The sequence below is a fragment of the Tauraco erythrolophus genome, chromosome 4 (assembly GCF_009769465.1).
Source record: "Tauraco erythrolophus isolate bTauEry1 chromosome 4, bTauEry1.pri, whole genome shotgun sequence".
NCBI lineage: Eukaryota > Metazoa > Chordata > Aves > Musophagiformes > Musophagidae > Tauraco > Tauraco erythrolophus.
This window is the reverse complement of record NC_141468.1, coordinates 16,035,613-16,061,831: the sequence shown is the minus strand read 5'-3', so window position 1 is coordinate 16,061,831 and position 26,219 is coordinate 16,035,613. Positions and strand designations below refer to the sequence as shown.

At 40.8% G+C, this 26,219-nt stretch overlaps 1 protein-coding gene across 1 annotated transcript in view; it reads right to left on the bottom strand.

The window, feature by feature from the left end:
* The window catches only part of CDHR3 (cadherin related family member 3), a 45,078-nt gene extending 36,430 nt beyond the window's left edge, over positions 1-8,648 (bottom strand). Inside the window, exons 1-2 of the mRNA XM_086609864.1 lie at positions 8,579-8,648; positions 4,437-4,639 (exon numbers count right to left, since the gene is read on the bottom strand). Coding sequence (XP_086465990.1) covers positions 4,437-4,639; positions 8,579-8,648 — 273 coding nt within the window. The remainder of the gene's footprint in view (positions 1-4,436; positions 4,640-8,578) is intronic.
* Positions 8,649-26,219: the final 17,571 nt, after the last annotated feature.

Genomic DNA, 26,219 nt, shown 5'->3' with positions numbered 1-26,219 from the left:
TGAGGTCCAGGAAAACTACATCCACAGCCCTTCCCTCGTCAACCAGGCGGGTCACCCTGTCATAGAAGGTGATCAGGTTTGATTGGCAAGACCTGCCTTTCATAAACCCATGTTGACTGGGCCTGATCACCCGGTTAACCTGTATGTGCTCATTAATAGCACTCAAGATAACCTGTTCCATGACTTTGCCCGTCACCGAGGTCAAACTGACAGGCCTGTAGTTCCCCGGATCCTCCTTTCGCCCTTTTTTGTAAATGGGGGTAACATCTGCCAGCCTCCAGTCCAGCGGAACTTCCCCACTGAGCCAAGATTGCCCAAAGATAATGGATAGGGGTTTGGCAATGACATCCGCCAGCTCTCTCAGGACTCTCGGGTGGATACCATCAGGCCCCATAGACTTGTGGGCATCCAGCCGAAGGAGCAGATCCTTGACCCGTTCCTCTGGGATCACAGGAGCTTCGATTTGCTCTCCCTCCCTGCTCTCAGACACCGAAGGCCAGCTCACCTGGGAACTACTGACCTTATTATTAAAGACTGAGGCAAAGAAGGCATTAAGGACCTCAGCCTTGTCCTCATCCCTAGTGACTAACGTACCCCCTGAGTCCAGTAGGGGCTGGAGGTGATCTTTAGCCCTCCTTTTGTTATTAATATATTTATAGAAAGACTTTTTGTTGTCCCTTACAGAGCTGGCTAGTCTAAGTTCCAATTGGGCTTTTGCCCCCCTGATTATCTCCCTACATGTCCTAACTTCCTCCCTGTATTGATTCCTGGATGCCTGCCCATTCTTCCAAGACTTATAGACATCCCTTTTTCTTTTGAGATGTTCCCAAATCTCCTTTGTCATCCAAGCTGGTTTTCTACCCCGGCGGCTCGACTTCCGGCACACAGGGACAGCTTGCTCCTGTGCCTCCAGAATTTCCTTTTTGAATAGTAACCATCCCTCCTGCGCCCCCTTACCCTTGAGAGCTGTCTCCCATTGGACTTTGTTAATCAGACTTCTAAACAGCCCAAAGTCAGCTCTCCCAAAGTCCAGCTTGGCTGTTTTCGTGTTCCCCCTTCTAACTTCCCCTAGAATTGAGAATTCTGTTATCTCCTGGTCACTATGCCCCAGGCGTCCTCCAACCTTCACATCTCCCACAAGACCTTCTCTGTTCACAAACAGCAGGTCTAGGGGAGCACCTTCTCTAGTCGGTTCACTGACCAGTTGTGATAGGAAGTTGTCCTCCACACTCTGCAGAAACCGCCTAGACTGTTTCCTGACTGCCATGTTATACTTCCAACAAACATCAGGTAGGTTAAAGTCACCCATAAGGACAAGGGCTAGTGAGCGCGAGACTTCCCCCAGTTGTTTAAAGAATAGCTCATCAGTTTCACTGTCCTGACAAGGTGGCCTGTAGCAGATTCCCACTACAATATCCGCCTTCATAGGCCCCCCTTTGATTTTCACCCACAGACATTCTACCAAGTCATCCCCAACATTTAACTCTAAACAGTTTAGACCTTCCCTTACATACAGGGCAACCCCACCACCCCTTCTACCTCTCCTATCCCTCCTGAAGAGTTTGTAGCCATCCATGGTAGCGCTCCAGTTATACGAGTCATTTTGTTACAATACTGCAGGGGAAAACAACTGCGTCCTGGATGGTCTCCTTCTCTCCTATGTTATGCAAATAGAAGTTTCCCATAAAAGTGATGCTAACTCAGAAAAAAACATTCTACAAAACCATGTGACACCAACTAGAAGATTGTTCTCCAGAATGAATATTTGCTGGAGATCTAAATACAGTAAACATGCAATGAATTCAAAACAAAAAACTGTTCAATTCTGAGGAGAAAATATGTGTTCTGGGGATTATCCCTCCAGTTCACAGGCAAATATTTTTGTTGGTGTTGGAACTACAGCCAAACTGCCTAAATACACATCTTCCAGCCTACTTTATAGGGACCTTGCAAGTGAAGATGTGAATCTAGATGGTCTCTTTGTAGGTTACTCTTGAGAACAGCTTGCCACTGCTGTAGGCTGTGAGCCACAGCTCACCTATTCTCCAGGTAGGAGCAACGCTTACTGATAGAGGCAGCACTGTACACACTTGAAGCAGCTGCAGACTTGGTGAAGGAGGGTCTAGAGTCACCCCATAACTGCCTAACCCTCGTTCTGCCTGAGAATTTCTCTGCTGCCTGCTCGCCCCTTCACTCCTGGCATGTAGAGGGAGCATCACTAACAGCATCAAGGTAGTTTCAGGCAGCAGTATGTTTTCATGCATTCAACACATCTTCTGCCCACAGCATTCTTCAAACAAGAGTAAGGCGAGGAGGAATGGACAGGGCTCAGATCTCAGAAACCGTGACTTTCTCAGAAATCTCAAAACATGTCAAGAAATGTGATATTGCCTTGGCTTGCTGCAACAGGAGTAAATGCATTTCATGAATACAGAAGAGCCTGTGCTAACAGGTACTTAGCTAATCTGCAAACCTCGTAATTCATGCATTAAATACTTACTTTTTCTATATCTTAGCAAAGATTTAATGGCAGTAGGTAACACTGAGGTATCTCATTTCCAATTACATTACTTTTGCAAAATATTGTACCAATCTGCTACCATATAACATAAATAGTTAAAAGTAGCAATGTTCATCAAATAAGTGAACTAAGGATGCACATGTGTATTTATGCTTGCCTTACACGTTGCTATTAGCACTCAACTGCTAGTTTGCGGAATTCATATGTAGCTTGCTTTATGATTTTCTCATGACTAATATTGAGTAGTCCAACCTCTTTATTTCAGTCCCTCAAGTGAGTTAGGAAACCCTGAAAACAACTACAGTTGAAGGAAGACATACCAAGTCCTCACAGGCCATTCTAGTAATGGGACTGTGGTATGAAATGGATATAAACTGACACCTTGGAAGAAGCAGTGTGCAGCCTATACCTGTCTTGACCATTCATTTTCATCCTTGTGTCACTCTCTGCACTGTGCTAGAACAAGAATTTCTCCATCATTCCTGCCATGAAAAAAATCAAGGAGAGACTTTTTATGTATTTGCAGGGTTATTTTTACTCCAGATTAATTTGTCAGTCCCACTCAATAAGCAGCATCATAAAATGCTTGTGCTGCACACTATAGAAGTGGCACGGGACAGGAACAAGCAAGAATGAAAAAGGGCTGTGTTTGCAACAGAAGGGTTAGCTTTAATTCAAAATGCCAAAATACAGCCTAGGAAGGGAGTCCCACGTCATGAATTCTCTGTCAGCAAATCCAGCTTAAGGGATGTACCTGTTTCCATCTGCCTGTTACATGCCTTCAGCTGAGCCAGTTCAGGTGTTTGTGCAGTCACACCCTATGCTCCACAGGAGAAAGAGGACTTTTCTGAGAGGTGTTTTTTTACCATTTCACTAATCTGACTGGGGAGCAGCTTAAAAACCAGCAGAGCTTTGTACTCTGCCAGGAGCCAGGAACACGGGCACAGCAGCAGCCCCCCCAGGCAGGTTGGATCAATGAGCCACAACCACCTGCGCTCACAGTCTTACTTTCCCCAAATTTTCTCTCAGAAACATCAGCAAATAGAATAAGAAAAGATCCCTTGTATCAATTCTGAGCAAAGCTGAACTTCCTTGGAAACACCCAGTAAAATGTATTCAAATGAACTTTGTAAGTCTGCACTCAGTGTCTATCTGTATCTTTTAAAGACACACTTCAGTGTCACTGTTCAGGCTCAGACATACAAGCGAGCTACAATGGGATGAAAAGTTATGATGAACACTCATTGCCAGTGACAAATGTGAGCTAATACTTGTTAATTTATCCAGCAATGAAAATTACCCTGAAGTAATAGAAATTGCTTTGCATTCGCCATAGGACAAGAGCACGCAACAGATATAGAAATAGATCACAGGCGTGTGGAAGTGTGATAACTTCTTACCTCAAGATAACTTCCTCATGTGTCACAGTCTTCGTTCAGAATTAAATATGGCTTTGATCTGACTCAGCTTACTTTATTTTGGAAGTGAGTCAAGTTCATTTTAATTCTAGGTGAGAGTGGCCAAACAGAAGCTGCATGTGGTTTAACTAAGTCATTTTAAATTCGCAGCGACTAGATATAAATTAAGCTGAAAAACTGTGGACAAATCCTTGAAACAGAAGCAGGTCCTTTATGTCCTTCTACATCTATTTTCTTCAAAAAATCATATTTTTTCTATCACAGAATAAATGGAATTATTGTGACAGGTGGCTTTTGCCCAGATTCAATTAAAAAGTATAATCACTATTGCTACTCAGTTGTCATATCTATTACAGCATGTCCAAATACTACCGCAGTCTGCATTTGCAACTCTTGTCTGATTAAAAGATGAGTCACTGTGCGCTGTCAGTGCTCAGTAATCCAGGAAACATCAGCCTACTTGACTGAACATTTCTCAGGCTAAACGTAAAACTCACCCTGTATTCGAGACCTCCTTTTGATTCAATATCAAAAGCCTCTGTAAGTGGGTTTGAATTTACTATGGTAGGAAGTATTGCAAGACTTTCAGAAGACAATGGAGAAACAGTTACATTAAAGGTATAAACTGAAACACCAGCTGCTGCATTTTCTTCAACAGTGCTTGTTGCAGGTAAGCCCTTAAGCAACTGGGTTCTTCTTCCTGCAAGATGAAAATGAATGTAAAATTACTTCTGGGAATCTTTGGCTAGCAGGGGCACAGAGCTTGTGCCAAGAGCTCTCACTAATGAGCACAAAATGGCCTGATTCTCTTTTTGCTTATGAGTGGTGGTATTGGACAGTAGTAAATCCAGTGCGAACAGCAGAAGAATCAGTCTTTTCTCTAATTCAGTACTATATTATACTATACTATACTATACTATACTATACTATACTATACTATACTATACTATACATCTAGAGTGGCTGATATTAAAGTAGTATTGTTACTGCATCAGTGGCCTTCATATATGCCTTTATACAGAAGCAAAGAAACCAAACATGTTTCTATTATTTCATTTCACCTCCTGTGCTAATTGCTGCCCCTGTGCACTAATCGTATCAAAAAGTACCTTGAATCACACAGCACTGGATGCTAAAGAAGCAATTTTTTTGTGAATTAGACCATCTGCAGAGCTCATTTCTCCCATTTTCCCTCTTCTTATTCTTTCTAGCATAGCTATGTGCATGCCTGGCTTGTCACTAGTGTGAGTTAGCAACAACTTCGGGATGTTGTGCTGTTGTGTCTTCTGCTTTAAGCTTGGAAGAGCACCCTCCATTCCTCAGAGGAGATGCAGGTCTACAAAAGCACCCTCCAGTTCAAAACTGCCTGGAAGCGGCAGAGCTCACTGTGGCATCCAACAGCTTTGCATGGGCTCCACGTTTCTCAATCAGACCTCTGGACTCCCCAGAACACAATCATAGAATCATAGAATGGTTAGGGTTGGAAGGGACCTCAAAGATCATCTAGTTCCAATCTCCCTGCCATGGGCAGGGACATCTCCACTACACCAGGTTACTCAAAGCCTTATCCAGCCTGGCCTGGAACACCTCCAGGGATGGGGCAGCCACAACTTTTCTGGGCAACCTGTTCCAGTGCCTCACCACCCTCAATGTAAAAAATGTCTTCTTTATATCTAATCAAAATCTATTCTCTTTCAGTTTAAAGCCATTGCCCCTTGTCTTATCACTACATATGCTTGTAAAAAGTCCCTCTCCAGCTTCCTTGTAGGCCTCCTTCAGGTACTGGAAGACTACTATAAGATCACCCCAGAGCATCTGTGCTTGCTCTGCTGTTTAGCTTGTGGTTTGTGTTACTTTAACAAAGACCTGTAGTGTTTTATCTCATGGAGACTGTCTAGAAAACATAAATCAGGACATCTCTAAACTGGCAATGTGCCTCAACACGAGACGACGGCAGTCCTGAATGTTGCTTGGTGGGGCTTCGCTGCCTTGTCCAAAACACTTGCCAAGAAAGCCAGCTGCGTTCAGTCAAACGCCCAACATACTGTGTGCCAAGATGGAGGCAGACATTGCTTGCTCAAGGGCCTGGCCAGGCCGTTCTCACACCAGCAATTACTGTAGCAAAAGCTCCATGAAGGCTTTATTTTTACTGGGCAGCTGCAAGGTAAAAAGCTGCTATGGGAACTAGTCTGAGACCATCAGGGCTGCAGCATGTTTCCGCTTGGATGATCAAGCTCAGCCTGGAGCTTGAGTACTTAATGCCAACGGAAATCTGCTGCTTTGCAACACACTGCCCTGTGGGACAGAACCATCTTGCTTTGCCCCTTCTCATGTGGCTGGGGAAGGACGGCCCACACCAGCTACAAAAGAGGCACTCCAATGGCCATTCCTCCAGTAGAAGCAGGCTTTTTCATCTGGAGGGGGAGAGTTCAGCTCCAATACTTTCCAATGACATTAGAAGAAGCCTTAGTGACTTTTTCCCCAAACTATCAAAAAATCTTGTTTCCCTACATCGCCAGAAAAAAATTGGAACATTTTAGATCTAGCTCACATATGGCCTTTGTGTGATAGATGTTGCTCCTATTACTGACCTCAAACAACTGTTCCCCATGGTATCAGAGAAGACTTAGGATCCCAATGCCTTTACTACATGAGAAGCAAAACTAACAGTAGCAGATGAGTCCACAAGACAAAGCATGGAGTCCCATGGTCTCCCTTTGTCCCACATCCCATCCCAGGAGGCACTTGTCCTTGCAGTGTTTCCTGGAGCACTTCTTAAAGCTGCGTGACTCCATCAGACATCACCAGGTCTTCCTATTGCAGCCTGCAAGATTCACTGCATTGTGGGGAGGAGAAGGAGGGAGCACGGCGGGTGTTGTTCATGTAACCAGCCATATTAGGCTATGGTGCGAGAATATGTCTATGGGAAGACCTCTTCTGAGCACAGGACTTCACTGGTAAGAGGCAGAGCTAAGGCACTTCCCCAGAGCCTCTCCACAGTTGCATGGACGTTCCTATACTCCCACACTTCAGATACAGTGGGTCCATGGATCACTGATCTGGCTGGGATTACTCTGACATTTATGGAAAAAAAGGCCTTGGAGATGCTCTGCAGGTGGGTGAGGTACAGGCTGGGATGTAGGAGACTGCGCGGTGGGAACTGCCTGTAAGAGTTGATCTGAACAGACCACACTGACACTCGGGTAGGACTGAGTACAGCTGAGCTGTTACTCATCTATGTCAGTGGAAGCAGGACCTAGAGAAGGACTGAGTTTTTATCCATATTCTTACAGATTCTGGAAAACATCATCAACAAAAATCACCCATGCAAATGACACTGGGATGAGAGGGGCTTCTGGGGATACATTTCCATAAGTGGAGCTGAACTTTGAATATAATCTCCTCTGGAGAATACCTGATAAATCCAGTTCCCTCAGCAAGCCATAGTTCATTAATGGAAACCATTCACAAAATCAATGAAATAATTTACAACATTTAGAAATATAGAAAGAAAAGAGTTGCTTTTTTTTTAATTATCTCTAAAGACTTCATTGGCTAGTTATTCAGGATTTGTCTTTCTAAATCACAAGTTCTTACTTCTTGATCTTTATTTTTAAATGAAATTTTTGCTACTGCATCTAAATGGCTTTTTCTTCTTCCAATTGATTTTGCAAAAGCCCTCCTTCCATATTCACAAATCCTTGGCTACCTCCTTACTTCAGAGAACAAAACATGCCTGAAGCAATTTAATACATTATTTATCAGAATTACCAACCCCAAACATTGACAAATGCTGATTCCAACACAAAGCAATCATGAGAGAGGCTTTGATAAGTATGTGTATATTTAAATCTTATTTATCTGTGATTTGTTAGTATTTGCAGTGTGCTTGAGTCACACGTTCAAGCTTTTCTCTCTCCACAACCACACAGGTTAGAAAAACACCATTTTTCAAGGAAAGCTGAGATTCACCTGCAGTGTCCTGATGACAGTTTTGGGGACACCGGGAAAACCACCAAATACTGACAGGTTCCTGAGGGCTGGTAGAACTCTTTCAGTTCCTTGAGAGCGAAGTGATTCTACCTGACCAGCTACTACAAGAAACACCAAATACTCCATGGGCCATACAGATTGCAGTTTGAAGATCTACTCTAAGTTGCTAACATGCACATACTCATATTGGCACATCTCCCATGTTTTTACACTGGGCAAAGACCATGATACTACCCTACTAATATTCTCCACAAGTGTTTTCTTGTTTGGTCCTGTTTAGTTGCTTCTTTTACTTCATCAAAGAGAAATGTTACCAATGTTTGAAAGGAGAATGCTGGAGTATTAATACTAGATACTGTTTCTTGGAGAGTTGACCTCTTTTCCCACTCCAACACTGTCACACTGAGCAGCAGCTATTGCACACAAAGTGCCTCATCCAGCAAAGTGTCTTAGCAAGGAGTCACATTCTGTTCTTCATTATACTACTGTAACCGCAGAGCTCAATCTATTTCAGCAGGAAAATAATTGTTACTGGATTTTTTCCATCCGTGTCTGATCCCTAAATATGTATTATAAAGCTCCCAAGAGAAAGTATAACAGCCAACAGTGTTCTAATTTTAGCAGCATAATGAAATCACGTTCTTACCAGATACTACTCGCAGCAAAATGAGGAGAAGGAGCATGCTCTTCATCGTCTTTATGACCCTGTCCCTCATGTTCCCAGGATACAAACTGAAGGCAGATTATGGTATGTTTTCCCTAGTTTACATCAGCTCCACCTAAATTCTTCCTCTCTGTCATGTTATGGAGTGAGTAACAAAACAAAGGACCAGTGTCTCTAAGGGAGTTTCTAAACACCAGCAGCTTGTTTGCTTGTCAGAGAACTGCTCCTTGCTGACACTCCATCCACAGACCTGGGCCACAGTTGAGAAAACAATCATTAATAGTCCCTTCACTGCAATCATCTTGTTTATTGAAGCATTATCAAAAGAATCTAGTGAGTTCTAAATCTGGAAATATCGTGCTGCTTTCGTCACTCTGGCAAATGAGGTGTTCTCTTCACACACCAGGATCAAATACTCGTTCTTTCTTACTTAAACCAAGAACTTGAAGATTTCCCATTTCTCTGGAGTGTGTCAGAGAATTACTCAGATCACGCACAATGCACACCTGGAGGTAAGGCTGCAGCATATGTATGTGATGAAGTTAGCTTTGCTGTAGCTGTCTTGGGAACAGCATGGACCACTGAGTAAAGTGCACTGTCTCCCTTAGATTAGTTGTTTAGCCACCTAGCCCACAATACACCCATGCAACCTTTTTTTTTTTTTTTTTAATCTAAGGGCAATCTTAGCATTTTTTCATGAAGCATAGTATAGAGGTGACACTAGTACTAGAACTGGATGCAATATAGGTGCATCAGAAAAGACCATAGAATAATATGCATTGGAAGGAGCATCTGAAGGTCACCTAGACAAACATCCTGTTCACAACAAGTTTAATTAGATCAAGTTGCTCAGGGGTTCGCCTAGTTGATTCTCAAACACCTCCACACAAACTTAATAGCTCTGCTAAGATGTAGAATTTAGAGATTCAGATTTAACACAGCTCTGGAGAAACCACACTGATTTGTGAGCTAAGCTGGCATCTCTAGATGCATGGCACTCTGTGGCTGTCCCAGTGAAAGGTGATAGTAGTTCAGAAAGCTCTGCCCTGTACTCCTGTGTTTTGTGTAATACGAGAATGTTAATTGAACATGCTGAACATGAACAGCTAGTTTAACACTGGGGCAGACATTGCCTGTGTCTGCTGTATGTGCACCTTACACTACTGCACAGATGTGCCCTGGAGGATTCTGCTGATACAATGAAACTGCAAAAGATGCATCAGTAAAACCTACTGATTGGAACTGAGCTGTACCTACATACCTGACTCTGGTTTGGGGACTCATAAGAAAGATTCATTTGATGGCTGATCTGTATCTATTTTGAAGTGCTTCTAAGGCCTTGCCAAGTCCAGATGCAGCCTGGGTTTAAAGTGAATGTGGCCACACGATCTCATCTGGGAGCACATGCTACATCAACCTGTAGTACTGAGGAAGCTAATCTTCCTTTGCCCCAGGAAATGTGTGCCTAGATTTTATGTTAGTAAAAAAATATATGGAAAACCTTACCCTCAAATGACCTAGTTATGCTGATAAGATATTAATGTAAATGTATTTATATTGGCAAGAAGTCTAGCCTGTCCCTTTACCTACCAGATTGTTGTCCATCCCTTCATATGCATTTCCTGGGTCCGCAAAGAAGCTTTCGATCTGACTGGGCATCTCACAAAGATGATGTCTGTGTGCACAGGCATGAACCAGGCTTGTACAATAAGCTTGTGATCTTTTGCTAATTATCAGAACACTGTAAAACTGCTGCTAGCTTTATTCCCTCCTTTTAGTTGCAATATATAATCTATCCCATTATAGTGCTGTTTCTTTTAATCTTGAAAGAACTATAGAAACATCTGGGCTGAGTTTTAAAGTAACCAGTCTTTCAGATACATGTTTAAATTCGTTTGATATATAGCTGGAGTGATGGGATTGTTTTCAACCTACGCTCTGAATAGCCAAGCCTTTCCCAGAACTCAGAGGTCACAATTTTTTGTCCTTTATTTTCTTTCTCTCATTTCTTAGGCTGTTTTTTGGGGAGTTGGGTTGGGGTTTTTTTCCCCTATAAATACATATTTCAACTTCTTTGTTTTGTCCTTCTTTCATCTGAGAGTTTATACAGGTCTGAAAATAGATCTGTGTTGAACCGAAAACAGATCTGAGAGTCTACACAGATCTTGCTGAAAGAGCAAGAGTTCAGTGTCCATATACATAAATCAGAATTTTCTCTGCACATCTGGTGATAAAGCCACTATAGAGGGATATGAAAGACATGAATGGCAAAAGCATCTGGAATACACATGCTCTTGAAATTCCAGGCTTTCCCCAGCTTCACCTGGAAGTGCAATAGGTAACTATTTCAGGTCCTATGTGAATATCCATTAATTTCTGTTTTCTCTCTAAAATATGTCTTCAGGGCTTTCAAGTAGTTCCTGTTAAGCCTCATGGTTCAAGCGTGTTGTGAGAAGTGACTGTAGAGGTGACCAGGGAGATGGAGGGAGAGCCAAGAGTAGCACTCAGTGAGGGAGGAGAGTGTGGAGGGCAGCTCACATGGGTGGACCGAGTATGAGTGGAAAGGACTCTGGCTCCTTCTTCCTTCAGTCACTGCCAGTATCTCTCAGTACCTCCCTTAGATCCCTCTTTTCTTAAATTCCTCCGGTGAGTGGACTTCTGTGGTTTTCTGATTCATCCTGCCAGGCTGTGAGGAATAAGGTGAAAAAGCAGCCAGAGTTAAGAGAGAGTTCCAAACAAGTTGAAAATCAAGTAGAAATAGGTATATGCATATCATCAATTATAAAGCTGGTTAGGAACAGATGAGTTAGGAAAAGGTGAGCAAGGCAGAAGTTCCTTGGTAAAGCTGGCAACAGCAGCTCTGCCACTGCAGGAAGGTCAGGAATGAGATTCCCTAGAACATAAAGCAGCTAGATGAAAAGAGGTCAAGGCAACGCAAACAAGAATGCAACCAGGGAGTTTGCAGGCAAAACAGAGGGAAGAAAAATTAATTGGAGCGAATTATAAGCTCAAGGAACAAAATGGAGTTTTAGCCATTCCTTGGTTTTCAAGACAATTTGAAACCTGGGCATTTTAGAGCAGTGCAAAAAAAATACACTTCTGACAATATATCATTCGAATTATCGGGTAAGGTGGACAATGGGAGCAGGATGCTACATCTTTCAAGAAATTAAAGAATCTTGTTCCTGGGGAAAGACCAACCGATTTGAGTGCAAGAGGCTGCAGTGGTCTTAGGTTGGGATGCAGAGGGAAAGAACACGGAAAATGAGGGATATCAAGCGGGACAGAGCAGAACTTGATGTGCAAGCATTCAATTGTCTGTCCTCAGGAAAGTGAGGAATTTTTAACAGACGTCAGCTTCAGAGAAGTAGTCTACTTGCATAACAAAATGCAGGTTCAGGACATTAATCTTTTTTCTATGCATTTAATTCTCAATTGACACTCACTCTGTCAACAGGAAAGAAATGTTCTCTCACTTTTCAAACGCATCAGAGATTCAAAACATAATTCTCCATTAATGGCTATTTCAGCCAGAGTAGCGACTCTCTTCTGTTTAGCCAACTCACAGAAAAGAAGACATTTTGGTCTTACTGTGGTAATTACTCACCAAAAATTGAGAAGCCTAAGGAGACTTTTCACACACTTGATTCAACCCTAGAACAAGAGTATTTATTACGTTATTTCATGAATTAAATTACCTAGACTGTCAGGTTTTATTTTCATCTTCTTTCTCTTCAAACAGTACAGCTTCTCCAGCCACTGCCTTGGTGACATTTCCTAAAATATTAAAACAGTGCCTTAGTATCCTGCACCAAAAACTTATGCACCATTTCATTTGATTTCTCAGCTAAAAGCTTCCTCTGTACCATTTGTGAGTGACAAGAACAAACTAAAAGCTCTGAGTACTACCCAGGCTACCTTAATGTCAACTAAAGTGATCCCAGCTTAGCAAGGTTAGTAGATCATGCAATTATGTAAAAAAGTTCCAGACAGATATCTGGGCCATGTATTTTCTAGCATTGACTTGTATACACATAAACTCACTAGTCATCTCCTCGATAATTAACTTGAGGTGTCTGTTAATAAGAAGTGATTCCGTCACACTAACAGCTTTTTTGGGGATCGAGATTTAAGTAAAGAACCACCTAAAATCTGGGTGAGTACACACAGAAGTCTGAAAATGTTGCTGTTGTCAGTGCTGAAAAGAAGTTTTCCATTGCTCCAGCAATCGTACACCCGAGGGATGAAAATATTTGCCAGAGAAGAAGGAATCCCAGGAGTCTGACTTTTGCCACAAAGAATATGAGCACTTATTTTAGGAGGACTGGAATTATGTGAGGCATTAAGAGAGTGGAGATTGTTCTGATCCTTCCCATTCCCTCCTCTCCATCTTGACAAATGTGGACTGAGGCAGACAGATGATTACAAGGACATAAGTTCAAGAAAGCTCCAGATGTACTTAAATACTCCCTACAAAGAGGTCAAGCAACTTCTCCAAAGCCACACAGAAAGTCCAGAAAAGCCGAAGTTCTTGATCCTACTTCCAAGCTCAATCATGACAACTGTAAGACACCATGAGTGTAAAAAGCACATTGTTGCCAAATGTTTTTAAGAAGTTCTTGTGCTGCTTAAAAATACTACATTTTCTTTGGCGTTAACACGACGTGGGAGTCAGTGAAACACAAGCTTCAATATTCATTCACCTGAGCAAAAGAAGATGTTATCAGCAACTACTTTGCATTTTGTGGTTCAAGATCAAAAACATGGTGGTGTGGAACATTCAATACCTGTGAGAAATGATGTCGCTTGTCCGCACTAGTCACATATGTCGCTTGAATTTTAATCGTATGGTTTGTCTTCCAAAAAAAAAGTTCTAGTGCAAGTAAGGATTCAGTGAAAAATGCATTGAGGCCAATGAATTCTTCTTTCTGAGTTTACCGGATATTGGACCAGGGTCTGAACCCATGTGGCAATACTTTGTACCTCATGATACAGTATTTACTCCGTATTACAAGTTTGTCTGTTATTGTAATTGATTGGCCATCTGAGCTGATTAGTAAATATATAAACAAGGATGTGAAGTATCAAATGATGCAAATGCAACAAGAAAGAATGTTCTGGGCAAATATAGGTATAGAAACTCTGAGGTTTCTATGTACACAGCATGATGCACTTCACTTAGTCAAGTATTTTAATATATCACCAAGAATTACTTAAACAGGCCTTTGCATCATGAAACATACTATATCTTACTTATTTTCTCAGCAAAAGACATTTGATTGTATTTTGCAAAAGCAACCTTGCATTTTAGCACAAATAAAATATTCTCTGTTGGCTCTAGAAAAAGAAAAAAAAAAGGAGTATGGAATTAACAGAAAAGAGCATGGCTGGGCCAAGGGCAAGGGGTCAGGTAGTGGAGTTTCACTTGGAAATAGACAGTTTTTTACACCTCAGTTCCTCTACCTTTTGAATAGGAGGAGACAGGATAAGTCACTACTTCCTGATAGTGTGAAATGTCATTTGTTTAGGGTTTCAAGAACTTTGAGATCTTCAACTGGGCTCTGTAGTTCTCCAGAGGAGCAGAGGAGGGGTGTGTGATGTGAGAAGGGCATGTAGCCTGGATTCACATCAGTTTTGCTTGATCTGCCAAGGCTATGGTGAGGACTGACATGTGCCAGGTCCCTGAGGTGCCATGGTGTATTATAGCCACTCTCGTTCACCCTTCTCAATGGCTGTGTTTCCCCAGAGGCACTGGTCAGAAGTAGCTCTATATTTTCCTTCTTTAATTTTTAAATTAAATGTAGTACAAAACAATAGCAAAATAAAAGAGTATACATATTAGGAGGCATACATAGTACTTATTTTTCCCTCACTGGTTTTCCGATGCCAACACCTGGAGGAGCATAGAATCATAGAATCATAGAATGGTTAGGGCTGGAAGGGACCTTCAAAGGTCATCTAGTCCAACCCCCCTGCAAGGAACAGGGATATCTCCAACTAGATCAGGTTGCTCAGGGCCTCATCCAACCGGGCCTTGAACGTCTCCAGGGATGGAGCATCCACCACCTCTCTGGGCAACCTGTTCCAGTGTTCTACCACTCTCATAGTAAAAAATTTTTTCCTAATATCCAACCTGAACCTACCTCCCTATATAGCATGTCCTCTCCCAGCTATAGGTTATCGTATAATACTCTTTTATCTGGGACTTTAAACAACTGTAAGGTGACTGCTCAGGGCTCGGTGCTTCTGACGTTCCTGTGAGCTTCTCTGCTCATCAAATGATTACCCATCAGCTGACTGATGGTAACCATGGCGTGCATAGAGTCTCAGTCCTAATATTACCATGGACCAGATAGCATGCAGCAGTCTAATACTGCCTGAGGATCTGGTGTAGCATTTTTGTTTCTGCTCCATTCTCATGCTTAGCAATACCCAATGCAGCAGTACCACAACTTATTCAGCTATGTGAGGACATGAGGACAGAGACTTGTGAGGCAGAGGATTGAAGCTGAGGCTGTGAAGTATGAGACAGTGAAGGGAAATGGTGGAGAAAAAGTTGGATCTCTGCTGGGAAAGTCGAGGAATGGAAGAAATAAAAGATGAGGCGTGTGAAGCTGGAGTCCTGATCTGACAACATGGAGATGTGCAATAAGAGGGTGAGAGAGGCAGTAGATGTGGTTTTGGGAGCTTCACTCTAAGAAGCACATGGCAGAACAGCTGTGACAGCACAGATGTCGGTTTATAAGTTGGACAAAAGTTTGTGTGGTGAGGTGAATGAGAAGTGGCAGGCATCAGCTTGAAGAGGAGGCTTGAGTGGTCCTATAACAGTAAGAGAACAGAAAAACATAACTTTTCCACAATAATTTTAGTTTCTACCGTAGTATTTTGCCTGGGACATACCTCATCTAAAGTCATCCCTGGAATCTTTCTACATTTGGGTAGCACTAATATTCCATCTAGGCTATTGGAAAGTAACTATAATAATCTTAGTCTCACAAAGATCAATGACAAGTCTGATTTTCAAAGGAGCGATTTCAATAGACCTGGGCCAGAATAAAGTGGCCCAAAGGCAAACAAAATCTTAATCAAGCAAAGGAGACAGATGCAATATTCCTCGCTGGCTCTGTTCCTTGCTGTCTGTAAGCTTTGTGACTAGAGAAAACCTTTAGAAATATCACAGATTCACCTGGATGCAGACACAGAATCACAGTTGCTGAGTTTACATTACGCTTATTTGATCTGAGAGTAAACATGAATGAAAAAAAGAAGCCACTTACAAGTGACATCAGGCAACATTATATCTGAAAAATAACTTGACTGAGTCTGCCACCATGTTAATATGCAAAAGGCAGCAGTAAAGCAGTACAATACTCCGGATGTAGATACTTCTTACCTGTGGATTTGAGCATCAACATCATGGAACAGCGTGAGACCACAAGAGCTTTCTTAATGAAACACAAGACACCACACAGTAAGCATACTGTCCAACAAATGTTTTGACAGAGAACAGTGAAGTTCTAAAGGTAGGTGGGTGAATGCACAGAGAGAAAAAAACACTCTGCAGCCCAGATTGACCTCAGTCACATAAAACCTGGCTGTTATGAGCTACATGGGTGATAACAAGGAAACAAGGTCAGAATACGTCCCTTTGCCCTGTATCACTCCCCTGACCATTGCTGGAGCTGAGGGAATATTGCCATCTAGTGCCACACAAAAATCCAGCTGTCTAAAGAGAAAAAAGCCATTTCATTTTCAGATTCATGTAGGCAATGGTTACAAAGCATACTAAAATCCAGGGACATTATGTGCCAGGGACATCATTTTGGTCAGTGTCTTTGCCAAGCTTGTTATTGAAAATGGTACATTTTCTCCTTGAAAAAAATGACAGCGTGTTGTGGGAACTGAGTCATAACACTTTGGAGGCGAGATCTCATTCACAGTCATTCAGAGGTTGTGAAAAAAGTGCAAAAGTACTCACACGGTGCTTTAGCAAGTAGCAGTCAGAATGACATCATGTTGTTGAGGACGGGATTTATCTTACCTGTCTTAAAACAACTAAAACATAGACTTGCATATGTTAATGTTATATAGTCACCCAAAGCTTCTTTGGAAACAGAGAAGCACTGCTAGGGCACAACTGATGTGACCAGCTTTAGCCATCACCTTTAGAATGGGAAGCACTGTACTTTTGAAAGGCTTGTTTCCCCGCAGTGATGATAAAGGGGGGTTGGGATGGCTACGTCTGATGCTCAGATCCCTCCAAACCCCAGTGTCTGTCTCTCTGTACCATTTTTTAACCAGGTAGGCAATATTTTTGATGACCTGTGGGTGGAAAAATAAATACCACTTTTGGACTCCTAAAACCCATGATCTCAGTTGTGTGGTTCTCATTCAGACGAGGGGCCATGTACTCACACAGGAGTTCCTACTGACCACAGTGGAAACAAGCGCTGGCCTATGACATATTGCATTCCCAATGGATAGGCAGGCGCACTGCACCATAACATATTTTATATTCACCTCTGTGTGCAACAGCGTTGTGAACTTCCTTCCATTGTCGTGCCAGAAAGAGCCCTTAGGGGTGACAGAGCAGTTCAGTTCTCCTCAGCCAAGACCCTGCTGAGCCAGAGATGAGGGTTTTTTAATCAGTGCATATGTTTGAGATACTTTTAACGAGGCCATCAACTCACTTCTCTATGCTATCAAATACGTGCCAGATTATAGCAATTTTCGGTCATTGCCCATCTGGAGCAGATTCAAACCAGTGGTTCATTTTCAAAAGCAATCTGAAAATCCAAATCAATTAAGTAATCAAATCTTCCAGCTGCAAAGAATGTCCAGATTTTCAAGCCAGCAATGTAATGTTTATATATGTTGACTTAAAATTACTTAAATGTCCCACCAGTACCTCTGAGTTAATTGCCATGTTATTGCCTGTGGTTGTGACTTTCCCTCTATTTCTACCCACTAATCATGTAAAGAAAAGGATTAAATCACAGAGGGAATCAAAGTCAATAATGTAAAAGAATATTATTTTTCAGCCTGAGAAGGGTTAGAATATTTAAGACACTCACCGCTCCATTTCTTTTAAATAACATGAATCTCACTTAAGCAAGAGGCTGCTAAATTAATTTGCTTATATTTTAAAAAATAGTTATTTCACAACATCAAATATAAATCCTTACAGAGAATTTTTTTCCTTTTCTACGCTGATTTTAAATATGCTGCAAAAAATGTGTATCACAAGTTCCCCCAAATGAGGAATTATTCAGGTACTAAAACATTTCACAATAATAATAGTGTGTAAAGTTACTGATGTTAAACTCTGCTAGGATTTTTCAGGGCTATTTTCTTTGTTTTAGAGGGAAGTTCACTTAACAAAGTCCTTACATGCAGTATTAGAAAAGAAGTAGAATATGTGCACTGTCCAGAGTGTCCATAAATAATGTTGAAATAAAATTCTGTCTAAAAAGGAACCTGAAAAGCCAGGCTGGTAGATTTATAAATGCATTTTAAAGCACCTGTAAATGTGCCTTTCTAAAACCCTCACTCTTATCATCTCAGTTCCTTTCCTGTTAGCTAAAAAATCTAAGCTAACAGTTTCCAGAAACAAATACCAAGAAGCTGGTAGCAAATTCTGGAATTCCCTCATACCTCTTAGTCCCTGGGGACACAGACTGACCTTTCAGATGCAACATAAAGCCAGCTGATTTCCTCAGACTTTCGCCTGAGATGAAGGGTAGCTCAGACAGTTTGGGTGTTGTAGGCAGGCAGGAAAGAATTACTAACATTAGCTCAATATCTTAATTGCCATACTTCAGAGGCTGCGTACTTGCCCAGAGCTGGATCCAGCACAGAGAAAAAGCTCTCCCTGACTTCGTTAGGATCTGGATTAGCCTTTTAGGTTTGAAGGAGCAGGGGAAGTGGCAGGAAGGATGGACATTTTCCCTGCTAGTACAAACTGTCATGGCTCTACTGACATTTGCACCAGCCAAGCTTTTGCCCCAAGACATGCACAGCTTTATGAAGCTATGACATAAAATCAATTGGCAAATTGTTTTCCTATGCTGAGGGGCAGCAGTGAGATAACATGCCAAATCTTTTTAAGAAGCAAGAGGTGGACACCCCAAAATTTTCACACATCCAGCAGTGCAGTTGGATGGACAGCCTGAATGCAAAGAAAGGTAATGCCCATACATGTTTAACAACAGCACCTATATATCTTTTGTTTTGATTGTCACTAATGGCAGACAGTGGGGTTTTAGTCATTTTGATTTACTGATATTAGCAAACCTCTGAGACTGTTTCTTTGTATAAATCATTTTTCTGGACACAGGCACATTTCTTGACAAAAAAAGTCTTAAGCTGCACAGTCTTCTCTCAGTTGTTTCATCCCAGCCCATGCTGCACCTGCACAACTGCTGATGTTGCCATACAGGGAACTGGACCCATGAATTGATTCTGGATAAGAATCGAGTGAGTGGATGACATGGCCAGAAACTCACATCCAGGAAACAGGGGATCTGGGCAAGAAAGTGCCTGTGGAACCACAGCCTAAAACACTCTTCTCATTTGTGTCCAAAGGTTGCGAAGTTATCATAGAATCACAGAATCACAGAATCACAGAATAGTTTGAGTTGGAAGGGTCCTCTAAACATCATCTAGTCCAACCCCCCTGCAATGAGCAGGGGCATATTCAACTAGATCAGGTAGCTCAGAGCCCCGTCCAACCTGATCTGGAGTGTTTCCAGGGATGAGGCATCCACAACCTCCCTGGGCAACCTGTTCTAGTGTTTCACCATCCTCATCATAAAAAATGTCTTCCTTATATCTAGTCTAAGCTCATTTATTCATTCATTCAGCTCAGCTCTTTCAGTTTAAAACCATTACCCCTTGTCCTATCGCTAAAAAAATTAAGCCCTGCTAAAAAATTTGTCCTCATTTTTCTTGTAGGCCCCCTTTAAATATTGAAAGTCTACGATAAGGTCTCACCAGGGCTTTCTCTTCTCCAGGCTGAATAACCCCAATTCTCTCAGCCTTTCCTCATAGGAGAGGTGCTCCAACCCTCGGATCATTTTTGTGGCCCTCCTCTGGACCCACTTCAACAAATCAATGTCTTTCTTGTGCTGAGGACCCCAGACAGAGCTGAATGCAGTACTGCAGGTGGGTTCTCACCAGAGCAGAGTAGAGGGGTAGAATCACCTCCCTCGACCTGCTGGCCACACTTCTTTGGATGCAGCCCAGGATACGGTTGGCTTTCTCAGCTGCAAGCTTACGTTGTCGGCTCATGTCCAGCTTTTCATCCACCAGTACCCCAAGTCTTTCTTCACAGGGCTGCTCTCAATCTCTTCATCCCTCAGCCTGTATTGATACCAGAGGTTGCTCCAACCCATGTGCAGGACCTTGCACATGGTCTTGTTGAACCTCATGAGATTCACACAGGCCCATTTCTTGAGCTTGTCCACGTCCCTCTGGATGGCATCCCGTCCCTCAGGCATGTCAACCGCACCACTCAGCTTGGTGTCATCTGCAAACTTGCTGAGGGTGCACCTAATCTCACTGTCAATGTAATTGATGAAGATATTAAACAGTACTGGTCCCAGTACAGATCCCTGAGAGTCCAGGTTGTGGGATACACCATAAATGGGTTTTACAGACCCTGAAACCTCTAATGTTGTTGCTGTTTTGTGAATACAGAAATGTAGTCTTGCTTCTGTTAAAAAAAAAAAATGAAATAACTTGTGCTAAACATTACACTATTAGCTTTTTTCCTAGTTAAATGAATTAAATGCTCTGTGAAGTATCAGAGGGGCAGTCGCTATGTCCCAGGTAAATGGTTTGTTTGTAGCAAATTACTTTCTATTTTCAAGCAAAAAGAATTTAATCAAGTGTCAGAAACAAACTACATCTTGACAGATTAGCAGGGTTGCTGCTGTTAAAATAAATTTGTTGCCAGATTTGTTTACAAAACTTCTCTTTCAGGGATGGGTGAATTTCTTGGAATTCGCCAATCTTTTGAATAAATATTGTGGATTTATAAAATGAGAATTAATTAAACTTTTCCTCTGAGTGTACACCAGGCATTTTGCTCAATGTAAAAAATTGCTTGCAAGCAAAGGGAAGGCTTTTTTAAAGTGTTGGAGAGGCAAGGAAATCTGAGCACTCCCTTTCTTTTTCCAAACAAAATTTAGAATATAATAACTGTGATTAATACAAGAATTGCAATTTATACATTAGATTTGATATATCTCTTTTTTAACGTCCTTCGCAGTTCTGAACTGTGCTCAGTAAGTCCGTCTTCAGCTTCCAGATCCCTCAGAGGTTTGTTTATTTTTCTACAAGTCTTTTTGCTTTGGTTGCTTCCGTACAATACGTGGCAGATGTCTTCATCTCTGGACGTGGGGCATTTTGATACTGACTCTTATATATGACTTATGTTGCTCTAACAATGGCCTTTGTTAGTTAGTTTGGATCAGTGGTATCACCATCTCAGACAAAGAGATGAACTTATTGACATCATTCATTCATTCTGCTGGGATATCTGAAAGGACCAGATGACGAAATCCTCGTCCTAGCCAGAGAGAAAACAAGGATAAGTATTTGCATTCCACCTTTTCCCTGACTGCAAGTTGGGTTTTTTTTTGTGGGATTTGGCGGGGGGGTGTGTTATTTTTTTAAGTGATGATGAGGAAAATAAACTTCATTTATGAGACAGCAAACAGCAAACCTTCTGCTCTTTCATGTATAAAGTCAAGAAACAGTCACTAAAGATCCCATCTATTAGAATGATTTTGCTGTGGCTCCATTGGAGAGGAAATCCAAAGACAGTAACTCTTTTCTAATAAGGAGACAAACAATCTTTGCATTTAAACTATGATTTTTTTTTTATTTTGTTTTTTTTTGTCAAATGCAGCTAACCTGAGAAATTTGTCCTTGACAAAAGCCTTCCATTGCTACCATTGGTAAGATACTGTTTCCGACAAAGCCAGTGGCAGATGTCAGTCTGGCAATGAATCATCTGCTAATGGCAGCAACAACTTGAAGGACACCAACATCACTGTCCAGGTGAATTAAGCACATGGGCTATTAGTAGGTCCTACAAATAAGTTAAAAAAAGAATTCATGGACTTCACAGAAGATACAAGATTTTAAAAGCATGTAGCATTCAGGCAAACAGTCTTTCTTTGATTCTTTAGGTGTCAAATCAGGGAGATCGATTCTTCACAGTAATATTTCCCTAAAATATTTCCAGATTTTGAAATGATCATGACCGCTCTTAAAAGTTTTATCAGTCAGAGGTACCACATAATCTTGCTGTCCTAATTAAACTAAACTCCACTGGGTTCATCCTTCCAAAGTCTTGCTGGGTGCATTTGAGTAGTGTTTCCCACGGTCATATGTATGAAGCTGCATATTGGCAGGATGGATAAGCATCTCTGTTCTAAAGACAGCCTCAAGCTTTTGCTTAAAGAGGCTAACACTGCCACTAACAACTAGGAAATCCTGGCAGATAGTCCACATGAATATCTGTTCCTATATTTGCACAATGTCAAGCACACTATCAGCACTGAATAAATAATAATGATAGAAACCTGGAGTCAGCCAGGAAATAGCTGTGAATGAGACATTCATATTTTGAAACTTGAAACTGCAAAATTATCTTGTTACGATTCTGGGAAAACTGTTCTTTTCCTTTTTCCTTTTTGTTTTCTTTTCCTAAATAAGAATAAATGCTAATGCTGCTCCTGAAGGTACTAAAAAAAAAAAGTTTAGTTGGTCCTGTATTACAGAATTACACATCTGAAGTGTCCTGCCTGCTTAATATATAAAATCCTTTCAAGGAACAAAATGAAGAATAGTCCTGATATTAAATCCAAAGAATCCATTTCTAAATGAAAAAAAAGAGAGAAATGGAATGCAAATGAATGGGAGAGCAGCTGAAAAACAGTTTCACCAGACTTTCTTGCTCTTGATAATGTCTGGACAAAGTCAACTTTTTTCTAAATATGATTGAAAATCCATGTTGAAAGGGATTTATATGAGTCATAAATCATTTGCTCATAAAACAATGAGCAAAATTCAAGGGGAATTCAGTCTCCAGCTCTATAGAAATAATAATAAAGGGCAACTCCCTTTGGTAAACAAGTTGAATTTGGTAACTCTTATTTAATTCAGACTCTTGACAAACATTCAGGGTGGCTCTTTCAGAATCAATTATGTCTCCTCTGTTGAGGTGTAGGGCTTCTATAGTATACTACGGGTCTTTCAAGACTGTATTTTTACGGTTACATACGAGAAAAAAAAAAAAAGTACTTTAAAATCTGCTTTTATAATTGCTGCCAGGGATACACATACAAACTTTTTTTTCAGGTATTGGTCATCTGTAACAGAAATAAAAAAAGATGGAAGGAATGCCTCAGTATAATCAAATTGCAATTAAGTTAGTCCAGAAGCATTTGTCAAGAGATATAATGGCAAGGATTATAAAGGAGGAGAATAAACTGAAAACACAGAATGCCAAAAACCACCATCTGCTGAGATGATGGAGTATCATGCTCAAAGCTGTTAAGGTGTTACTAGAGCTGTTGTATGTTACTACATTAAACAGTTAATTGCAGTTCATGGGCTTTAAGTAAAAGGACTGGAGACTGCTTTTTACCATAGCAACCACAAAAAAGAAATCTCTTAAAGCATGTATGCAATGTGTGCCAACAAAAGAGCAAAGAAAATAAATATATTTGGAATTCAGCATTTAAACTATGATTATTTGGAGAAATTCCTCTTTCCAAATTTACATTCAGAGTGTCCTGAAGAGAATAAGACGCTCATTCCAAAATTACTAAATTTCTTTCCTTAGGGACAAGAAGATGTATTAGATTCTCTATCTTATCTCACTAACAACTGTTAAAATGACTCCTGCTGCTTAGGTAAACAGAGTAGGGAAGTGAATGGATTAAAAAGAAAGGAAAATTTCTATCATCTCATTGATGTGTGGCCACTGGTGCTGCAGGCAGGCTATGGGTACAAAGGAATTGGGCAAGATCATGCATACTATTTTTTACCTTTTGCCACTCCAACCATTTCTGTTGCATGCTGAGGTCAGCCTATTTGTGCTCTTTTAGCATGAGAAGCAAGTTATGGTGACAACATTTCTGATTGTTTAATCCCAGGTCAGGTCAAGTTTCAGGGAAGGACAGGAGAAAAGGAAAGTAAAATGGCATCATCATCATTCCGTAAATATTAACAGATGGCATTTTCATACTGATGGAACTTCTTCTTTCCCATATTGCCTTTTGAAATAAAATGTTGATGAGTTCAACCATCTCTCCAGATGTCGTTCAGTTTTGATGGAATAGTTATTTTGATATATGATTCTTCTGAAGCCTTCGCAAAGGTTGGATAGCTGCAGGGGCAGCAGGTTAGAGAGGCAGTCCAGCAAACTACCTGGAGCAGTGATCTAAAAGGTGAGATAGGTAGGTGAAGAGCAGAAGGAGAGAGAAAGAAGGAGGTCCTGCTAGGTGCTGTACCCAGACGATACGCTGAGGGCAGGAGACAATAGGAAGGATTGTATTTCACCAGCCCTGAACTAACTGAAGGTTTGAAGAAAAAAATGTTTTTTTAAAACATCTGTTGTAACTGCTGAAAACAATTATGTCTGTGGTATCTGCCAATTCCCATAATTATCTGCTGTTGTTTTAAAAGTGTGTATGGGAAATTTTGCAAAATCTAGGACCAATAATCCCATGGCTGACACAGCATGCTCTTAGACTCTTACACCACAAATGTAGTGTGAGAACTGAACAGAACAGTTGGCTACATTAAGATTCAGATTGACAAAGACAGACTGAGAGGGTTTTGTCAGCTGATGTAAAAATTTCCATAGGCAAAAATGTTGAATCCTGAATAAATGGAGGAATTCACCTATAATGACCACTTTCAGGACCTAGAGATGCCCTTTGAGTCTTCCCTCTACAAACACAGAAGACACGTCATGAACAAGTGCACCCATAAGTTCTGCAAACAAGACCAGTTTTAACCCCTCCAATGTAGACTCATCTCTCCACTGCAAGGAATACATATGGTACTGCTATCAAATGTTGTTTCTATCAAGGGACTGTTGTTAGGTCTTTCCACCACCATAACTCACTCTGTTTACATAGAGCCTCTAACTTTGTGTTTGTTTGTAACAGCATGACATAGGTTTTGCTCCACTGGTTAAGAACAACTTTAGAAATATTTCAAAGTGCCCAACTCTACTGTCACATGAATGCTTAATTCGATAAAATGCCACTGCTTACACTACTAATAGATTTGACTGAGTTGTATTGATTGTTTTCAGCCCTTTATATATAAAGCCTTCTGATTTTGGTAGCATTCCTATATCACAGGTTATAATTGTAATAGTATTTTGAAGTCACTGAAATTTTGAAGTAGTTGCAATGTCAAGAGAAAAGAATGTTCTTAATGCAGAGGGAAAACCAGGCATTGTATTATCAGATTATTATACTGTCTTTGAAAGTAAATATGAATGCAAGTAAAAATGAAAGAGCTCAGATTTAGTATTTGCAGAATAAGACTCAGATTCCGCACAAGGAGGACAAGGAGCTTGTGCTTAGCAACTGGTTTGAATTTTATTATTATTGTTACTATTATTATTATTCAACACAATCAAACACAGAGAGAATCCACAGATGCCGACTGTCTCTTGAAGGAAAAGATTTTTTTTAATATGAAAACAACAGACAGTTCTGGCTATAATCTTGCACCAAAAAAACATGTATCTGAAACTGAACTACAAAACAGTTAAATTATAATTTTATAATGATTTTTAGGTGTTGTTTTTTTCCCTAAAACAGTATTATTCACTTTTCATCAGTCTTGTTACTTTTGCATATACCAGATGTCACACGCTGAGCATAAAACAAGACTTGATTCAATGCAGAGCTGCATCACTGGAAGTTATTAGCCAGTTAAAATGTTTGATGGCCATAGACATACAAAGATTTTCTTAATGTGAACCTGGAAAGTTGCAATCTAGCTCCTATGCATTTCAGAAGTGTGCACTCCTCATAAGCAACATTGAATATTTTTAATAATGTCTCAACTTTTATTTTGTCTTCTTGACTAGCTATGCTTTTACATTTAACCCCAGAGTATCATTAGTATGATGTGCTAATCTGTATGTTTGAAGGAAATGGTGCCTTAGGAATGCTCATCAAACCAGTTTTCCAATAAACAGACCACCCAAAGGATGACCTATTTATATCATTAAGAGAAGGATTTAGTTCAAAAATTCATTAGATCTGTGAGACCGTAACTGAGGTCCACCCACACCTGGTCTCTGCAACCATATCACCTTTGTAAAATGTCCAGTAAAGAGTTTGATGACAGAAGTGCAGGGTGGCCTGTGAGATGTTTTGAAAGATGACGGTATCAAAATATCTGTGAAACAACCTCTCATTGCATGTAAGCAAATAAAAATAAATATCAAACATATTTCTTACTTTAGTTGCCTTTAGTTGTCAGGCACATCACTCGCTATGCCAAATTACTGCTAAGGGCTTTGGGACCCATTTGGACTGAGAAGTTGCAGTGCTTATCAGAAGATTCTATCTTTGACTCT